The 7752-nt window shown below is 32.9% G+C and overlaps 1 protein-coding gene across 2 annotated transcripts; it reads right to left on the bottom strand.

Annotated features, from left to right (window-relative positions):
- Positions 1-897: 897 nt before the first annotated feature.
- On the bottom strand, positions 898-7289 carry LOC131936246 (meiotic nuclear division protein 1 homolog). Of its 2 annotated transcripts, none has more exons than XM_059293156.1 (6): positions 7239-7289; positions 4217-4282; positions 3616-3789; positions 2862-2969; positions 1495-1654; positions 898-1167 (listed from the first exon to the last, which is right to left on the bottom strand). In XM_059293156.1, the coding sequence occupies exons 1-6, from the start codon at positions 7239-7241 to the stop codon at positions 1061-1063; spliced, it is 618 nt and encodes a 205-aa protein (XP_059149139.1). In that variant the 5' UTR covers positions 7242-7289; the 3' UTR covers positions 898-1060. The 2 variants fall into 2 exon arrangements, with proteins under 2 accessions (XP_059149139.1, XP_059149140.1); XM_059293157.1 differs by having other exon boundaries at positions 3616-3786.
- Positions 7290-7752: the final 463 nt, after the last annotated feature.

Genomic DNA, 7752 nt, shown 5'->3' with positions numbered 1-7752 from the left:
CACACAAAAAAATTTTTTTAATTTAAGCAACAAATTACAACATAACAAGTAATTTAAAATAACATTTTTAAAAAATTATGAATTTTTCTTGAAGAACTTTGGTTAATGATGGATAATAATTACAACAATAATTTATAGATTTAGTACAAGTCCTGACTCATAGTGCTTACAGTCAATTATTTAAATATCTTTTATTTTAAAATTGCAGAATGTTTTATAATGTTTCATTAGCAAGGCTAAACACTCTACTTTGTATTTCACAATACAAATTTATAGGGGGAGGGGTTTAAGAGATAAGTGACTTGTTTAAATACTTTTTGAAGAAATGTTTACAAAAATATATTACAGCTTATGGTAACAGCTGGTAAACATTGTAGAAACTTCAGCACAATTAAAAGTGATTTACTGCCCTAAGGATGTTAAGTTGTGATGGAAAAAAAATGAATATAAATGGTATAGTTATCCCAGTAGTTCCACATTTTACGCTGTAGATGCCACTTAACCAATAGATTTTATAAAAGTCTGACTGGCTGTGTCAATTATTTGTTGTTTTTTTTTCTATTTTCACCTACTGCAGTTTTAAACTTTATAAATAGGTGAGTTATACTTTTTATGGTTTTGATGACATCATCTCTATAAATTTCTTCAAGCATCTTTTTATGGTCATATCCACTATATGACCCCCCCCCTCCCCAAAGTACAAAAAATATATTTATTACCAGGTGTTGTCGCCCCCCCCCCCCCCCCCCCGAGAAAAATCACAGAAATAACCACTACTCTGTGTAATGGTAACTGTGACAGTTCCTATTGTGTGAGTGATGTCCCTTGCCAGGAGACTAAGAAAACACCCATGACAACAGTGCACACATGTGTTAGCACATCAGCAAAACTTGAGACCCACTGGAAATACAATCCCAAAACTTGAGACCCACCCTGATACACACAGGAAATACAATCCCAAAACTTGACATCCAAGGGAAACAATGCAGGCTGTAAGCAGGGCAGCTGAGTCAATGGCAAGCACTGCAGGACTATGTAAATGGGAGATAACACAATTTTTTCACTCAACATAATCAAAATCTGAAGGTATCCCAAACTGTTGATTTATGACACTCTCCTCAAAAGAAAATTTGTTTTTTATCCATGACTTTGTGGAGAAAATATTGTCTGAAAATTACAAATAAAAAATGTGTTTTAAAGTTCAAAAATATATGTAAATTATTGTAAATATAATCTAAACAATGGGATGGTGATGCTAAACTGGTATAGCTTAACTGCTGTAAGTTTCGAGTTTGGATCCTTGCTCCAATCTGAAGAACTTCCCTGAGTTCACCCAAGTCAGATGGGTACCTGACTTACGTGTCTTGGGCACAAACAGGAAAAGATGATACAACATTGTTGATGTTGCCTTAAAATCTACTCAATTTATCATTATAAGTATACAACAAGTTCCACAGCATAAGAAACCAGGTAATCTGGTACACCAAACGATACCTGTCCATCTGTTTGCAGCTTCCCTGGCTTGCTCTGTCTCCAGCTTCATCTGCTCTAGGACCTCAGGATCACATTCCTTGTACTTCTCCAGTTCCTCCAGGATCTGTTTCTTCTCCTGCTGGCGTTTGCTCAGCTCCTCTAGGACTTCTTCTCTCTCATCCTGAAAAGTTGCGTAATTGGCTTTTTAATCATTTCTTCTTCTTCGTTCTTAACTGTAATCTAGGGAGAGTTTTTTTAGCAACGCCTTTTGTGTCATACTGCCTGTTGACTTAAATTTCAGCCTGCTTTTCTATTTGGATTTGCTTCCATAGCCTTTATCTATCCGAGAACAAACTACAAGGCAGCAATTGTTTGATTTCGGAGTTATCTCTCCTAGATAGGTTGCTGTGCCTAGCTATTGAGCCTCATTAGCCCGGGTGTTTGAACTTGGGACTTTTTGGTTTTAAATCATTTTGATTCCTACAGTTACACAAGAAGTTTAACTCTTTAAGCCCGTAATTATTTTCACGTTTTACCGGAATTATTTTTTTTCCCTCATTTTTTTTCAGTACCCGTGCGGCTAAATGACCCATATCTTTTTACCCGTTAATTTAAACCCCACACATGATTGATAAAAATTAATCGTAATTGAATACCCTACACACTGATATACATTTTAAGGAATTATTTATTTACTGAAGAAAGATAATTACTTAGTTTTAAAGAAGAAAAAATAAAGAGTTGTTTTTTTCGTGCAAAAATTACGCTTCTGTCAGGAAAATTAATAATAAGAATAACTTTTCATGAGTTCTTATTTATAGAAAACGAAAGTACGTCCATTTATCTACAAAAATCATGGATCGGATTAGTCTTAGTATAAATACTTTAATTTTTGTTAATTTTATAATGCGCCGACGTAAACGTTTAGACGCGGCCGCTGAACGGCATTCCGCAGTGTTAAAAAATGCCGTTTTTCGAGTTGGTTTACAAAAAAAAATTCTATAAAATACAAAATTGATCTAACGAGAAAACTACAACAAGTAAATACAACGAAAAATGGCCGCTCTAGCGTTATCATGACCTAGATTTACGATTAAAAACTTGGATTCCGAAAAACAACGAATTAAATAGAGAAAATTTTATCGGACGCTGGGAGCATCGTTACGGTATGGCAGGCCGGCAGACCGACCGCTGGGAGCGTCGTTACTGTCTTAAAGAGTTAAGATACTAATCCATAAAATAAAACTTACACTGGAATTATGACCTTCTAAGTCTTGCATGGAATAAATTGTACCGCCCCCAAATATCTCTTAGTTACTACACCAGTACTGGTGCCAGAGAAAAATTTTCAGTTAGGAACCAATCTCCCCATCCTTATTAGTGCTTACTGTGTCTTCTTTTCCTTCCTTTGATTTTTCTACAGTGGCAACCAGCTGCTGTTTCTTGGCCTCCAGCTCTTTCAATTTGTTTTCTAACTCGTCCAGCTTTCTTTTTCTCTGAAAACAGTTGTGATCAAGAAAAGCAACTTATAGAAAATTTGGAGATTTTTAGTTGTATCTATATATATAATTCTCTTCTGGGAGATGCTAGAAAACAAGCTGTAAACGCGCTCCCTACCACCCCCACCCCAAGCAGAGCAGGGTTTAGTGACGACTATTAGGGGCAGATAATTTAGTTTGAAACGATTTTAAACGTAAGGGGGGGGGGGGGGGGGGGGAACTAGGTTGAGTTTACTTTAACGGAGGGGGGAAAGGAGGGGGGTATCGTTCTTAATGAGCTAATTATAGTGTTTTAAAGAAATATTTTCAGTGGCAGCGTTGGTAGTGTTGAATTCACAAGTTATGAATTACTGAAAAGTAGAAAAAACAACAACTAAATAGCGGCTTATGATATGCCGCGGGTCGGCTCGTTTGTTTTAATTTAGCTATGCAGAAATGCTAGTAAATTACTATGATTAAGCTGTTATATTTTATGTTTTATTTAACGAGAAAAGAAATTTATTAATGATTAACATCTTAATGAAAAAAATGTTTCACAAACTTTACTTTTTCTAACATTTACTATAATAAAAAAATGTCACTTATATTTACTACATATTAGTGATTTCAATAAAAACTTCATGCGTAATGAAAAATTAAATACATTTTGGCTGGCTTTGCTTGGAAATGCCCAGAAGTAAATAGAAGTTCCAATTTTATCCGAGTCCACAATGCCATCGTCCACAAGGCTCTGTACCACGTCCTTCACTGACATGGCAGTGATCCCCTTCTCTTTTGGACACAGTTTTTCCAAGTCTTTTAGCTGAAAAAAATCCTTCTGGAAGGTAAAGGAAAAAAATTATATTTTTAATTTTCAAGTGGTTACTAATAAAAACAAATCTTATGTTCTGCTTTTAACACTGGCATGTCCATCGGTATTAAGGGGATGTTTATTCTGGCAGTATCACTGTTAAGATCATGAGATTTTTAGTGGGAAAGTCAGGGCTTGTGCTAGAGTTTGGATATGATGGCTCAGAATAGTTAGCAATCAGCTTTATTTGTTGTCCGTTAAATCAAAGTGTAGTTAGTGTAGGAATTGCAGTTTTTGTTTTGTGGGGGGGGGGGGGGGAGAAGAAATAGCTGAGATTTGAACTCAAACAAATGTGGATGGAGTAAACTTGAAGGCCTACACAAATGAACAAAAATCAGAGAGAAATAATTAAAAACTGACCAGTGTAAAATAAAAGAAATTGAAAAAAAATTACCTTTTCATAAAAGAATTCAGTCATTCGTGACCTCTTTTCATCAGCACTCAGACCTTTTTTCTTAGACTAAAAGAAAAAAAAATGTTAAATAAACGGGGAGAAGACATAGATCTAGAATAAAAGTACAAGGATAGACTTAGCCAGTCAATAATTTCATTATGATTAGGGCCTATTATTATGACAATCATTCTAAGTCAAGTCTAGTGAGCTTGTCTAGTTACTACAAAACATCACAGTCTCACTGTTTTACTACTTAGATCTAGATCTAGATCCTGGTACTAGGTACTTAGATCTACTACTACTACTAGATCTAGATTCTAGCTAGATCTAGATTTAACTAGATCAAGATCTATACTTATTAGTACTTATTACTTATACTTAGTAGGCTATTAGACTATAGTAAAAATAGTATAGTAGTATAGTGAGTAGGCCTATCTAGTATCTATCTATAGACTCTAGAGTATAATAGACTATACTATAGGCTCTATTGATTCTATAATCTCTAAAAATGAATCTCTATCTTGACTAAGACCTGCCTAAGACAAGACGAGGATCTAGTGACTAGTCGATCTAGATCTAGATCTACTGTTACTAGATCTAGCCTAGATCTAGATTCTAGCTGTATTAGTTGTTAGTCTCACTCAAGTCTCATCTCAACTTCTTAATCTCAAGTTATTTTTAATTTTTTTATTAGTTTAAAATTTAAAATATAGGCCTAAGTTAGTCTGTTAGTCAGTGTTAGTGTTAGTCACTAAAAAAGTCTACAGTCAGATTTAGACTTAGAATAGGCATTTCGACTTCCGCTGTTTCGATTCGGTACGACCGCATCCTGACTTTTTCATCGTACTTGTTGAAATTCGCCATTTTTTAACATGTTAATTCTCGCCATCGGAATCGAAAAATAAAATGTATTCGATGTGAATATTTGAGTTGAATTTCATCTTTTATACATACTAATAAATGAATTAGCTCCCGTTTTACATTGCCCGATACCGAAAGCGATCACCGATAATAGCAAATATTTGTCGAAATGCCGACGCTACCGAACTGGCGCATTGACAACTAAATTTCACATATAAATAATCCTTTAAGTTGCATGAAAATAGGCTTAAATAGCATGCCAACCATTTGGATAAATAGAAATGTCGATTTGAAGGGTTTTTAAGCACGGGCCAATGAGGAGTAGCGCGATAAAACTCGTAGGGGTAGGAACGAGAAAGCGTGCGTAATTTCATAATGGCGGCCGGGTTACGAGATATTAATAGATATGCGCATACGATGTTTTTTAATAGCTGTTTGTTTTTAAATGGACTGTTACAATAAAATGGGCTTTAAAATAAATATACTGTAGATCTAAATTATTAGATTAAAAATGGAAAGAATGTAATTAGGCCTAATTGCTGCCTAAATAAATTATAAAATTTTAAATTAGCCAGATTTTTATTAACCTTCTTAATACCAGGTTAACTAGATCTAGCAAACTAGCATTAACGAATTGCAGATAAATAGATTATAAAGGCATTTTCAAGTAGAAAAAATCTATATTTATTGTAAACAGTTTTAAAAAAATAGAATCTAGATCTAGATCTAAATGGAAATGAAAACACTAAAACAATAATGGGTCTAGAGATGTGTAATAATATATATATATATATATATATATATATATATATATATATATATATATATATATATATATATATATATATATATATAACTATTAGGCCTTAATGTAAATACTGACAGGCCTATCTGTAGTATCTGGATCTATAATTTACTATAAAGGGCCTAAATTAAAAATAATAATGCCCAATTTTATAAGCTGCACTGCATTACAGTTTTAGTTATAGGCAACTATAATAGAAAGAAAACATGAACACTTTAATTAATGTCATTTAAGAATTTATCAAAGGATACGTCAACTTCACTAAACATTTTATAAATAAGAATACTGTGAAATGTCAATCTTTGAGTTTTAGCACACCTCAACACTTTTCATCAGAAACATTACAAGAACCAAAATTTTCTAAATTAATAATAACATTTTTACCATGTTATACACGGACACAAATCCAATGTTTATGGCAAATCGTTAAGTATCTTGATCATATTGTGCTGTATTTGACTTGTAAGTTCTAACTCTATACATTACCTGTACAATATGTATACTAGCATTCTTATTACTAACACCAGAATCAATATGTAAAGTTTAATCTTTATTTTTATAGTAGCAACAAAGAAGTGCAACATATTAGCCTGTAGTTAATCATCATAGTCTAATTGCGCTGTACCATATTCAAGTTCACTATTTATAGTTTTCCTCTAGCTATGTTTATTTTACTTGCATGATTGTATTTTTTACATGCTCTAGTCCTAATATATAAAGTTTCATGATGGTATATGGAATAGCAACCTAGCTGTGCAGTCTGGAAATCCTCTTATGGCAGTCACTATAGAACAGTGCCACACCCCTTAATTTAACTTCATTATTTCTAGTTACCTCTTTTCTGATTTTTATTTTATTTGTAGACTTCTATTGCCTATATCATTGAGTACAAATGTGCAAAGTTTTATCATTATATCTTGAATAGCAACATTGGTATGCAAGTTTAAAGCCAATCACACGTCGGGAATGCAGGTTACAATGAAACATAACAAGTTAAACACATAACTTTGAAAATTCATATAAAAAAAACTATTAGGCCTAGAATGATAAATTTGATATTTTTATCAATGGGGTATATTATAGGATTAATCTGGGCCCATTTTATCATTCTATGATGATTAGGAAAAATTTCCCAATAGGCCTAGACTTAGAATAATTAATTAGATTTGTAGGTTAGATCATTAGTAATTTACTAGATTCTAATTTAATTATTAGTAATATTATTATTAGTAGATCTAGTATTAGTATTCTAGACTAGAATCTAAATCTAAGATCTAGATTCTAGATCTAGATCTAGATTTCTAGATCTAGGACTAGATCTAGAATCTAGACACTACTAGAGTACTAGAGTCTAACCATTATTTTTTGCCGAATCCACCGCAAAATAGCAGACACGATCTAGATCTAAAAATAGATCTAGATTCTATCTAGTTATTTAGATTATACTTGATTATAGATAGATCTAGATTTCTAGATCTAGTTGTAGTGTAGTGACTTTCAAAACAAAATAATTTTCTATGCACAAACAGCTGTGTGCAATAGGAAATCAAAATTCCCGCTGGAATGGAAAAGAACCAAAACAAATATGGATTTGCTGGCCATGTATTTTTTAGCATTTTACTAGGTCTAAGGCCTAGAATCTAGATCTAAATCTAGATCTAGATTCTATTTTATTTTTAAGAGATACTCGAAAATTTGAAAGCAATGAATTAGATTATAAGCAATACTTTTCTAATATTTTTATTCACTTTTCGATGCAATACAAATGGTTTTTTTTAAATTTTGAATAGGCATCCTTATACGCAATACACTACTGACTACTGATAGCCTGTTTGATGTGATTTACCGCTCAGAATATTGCAACATATTT

The sequence above is a fragment of the Physella acuta genome, unplaced genomic scaffold, assembly GCF_028476545.2.
Source record: "Physella acuta isolate Inbredline_101_S28 unplaced genomic scaffold, ASM2847654v3 ptg000173l, whole genome shotgun sequence".
Taxonomy (NCBI): domain Eukaryota; kingdom Metazoa; phylum Mollusca; class Gastropoda; family Physidae; genus Physella; species Physella acuta.
This window is presented reverse-complemented; position numbering and strand designations above follow the sequence as displayed.

Excerpts from the sequence above, each read along its gene's own strand:
- LOC131936246 (XM_059293156.1), bottom strand. Across the intron at positions 3,790-4,216 it reads CTGAATTCTTTTATGAAAAG|AAGGATTTTTTTCAGCTAAA; the intron begins GTAATTTTTTTT and ends TTTACCTTCCAG. Across the intron at positions 1,655-2,861 it reads AGGAAGGAAAAGAAGACACA|GATGAGAGAGAAGAAGTCCT; the intron begins GTAAGCACTAAT and ends GCAACTTTTCAG.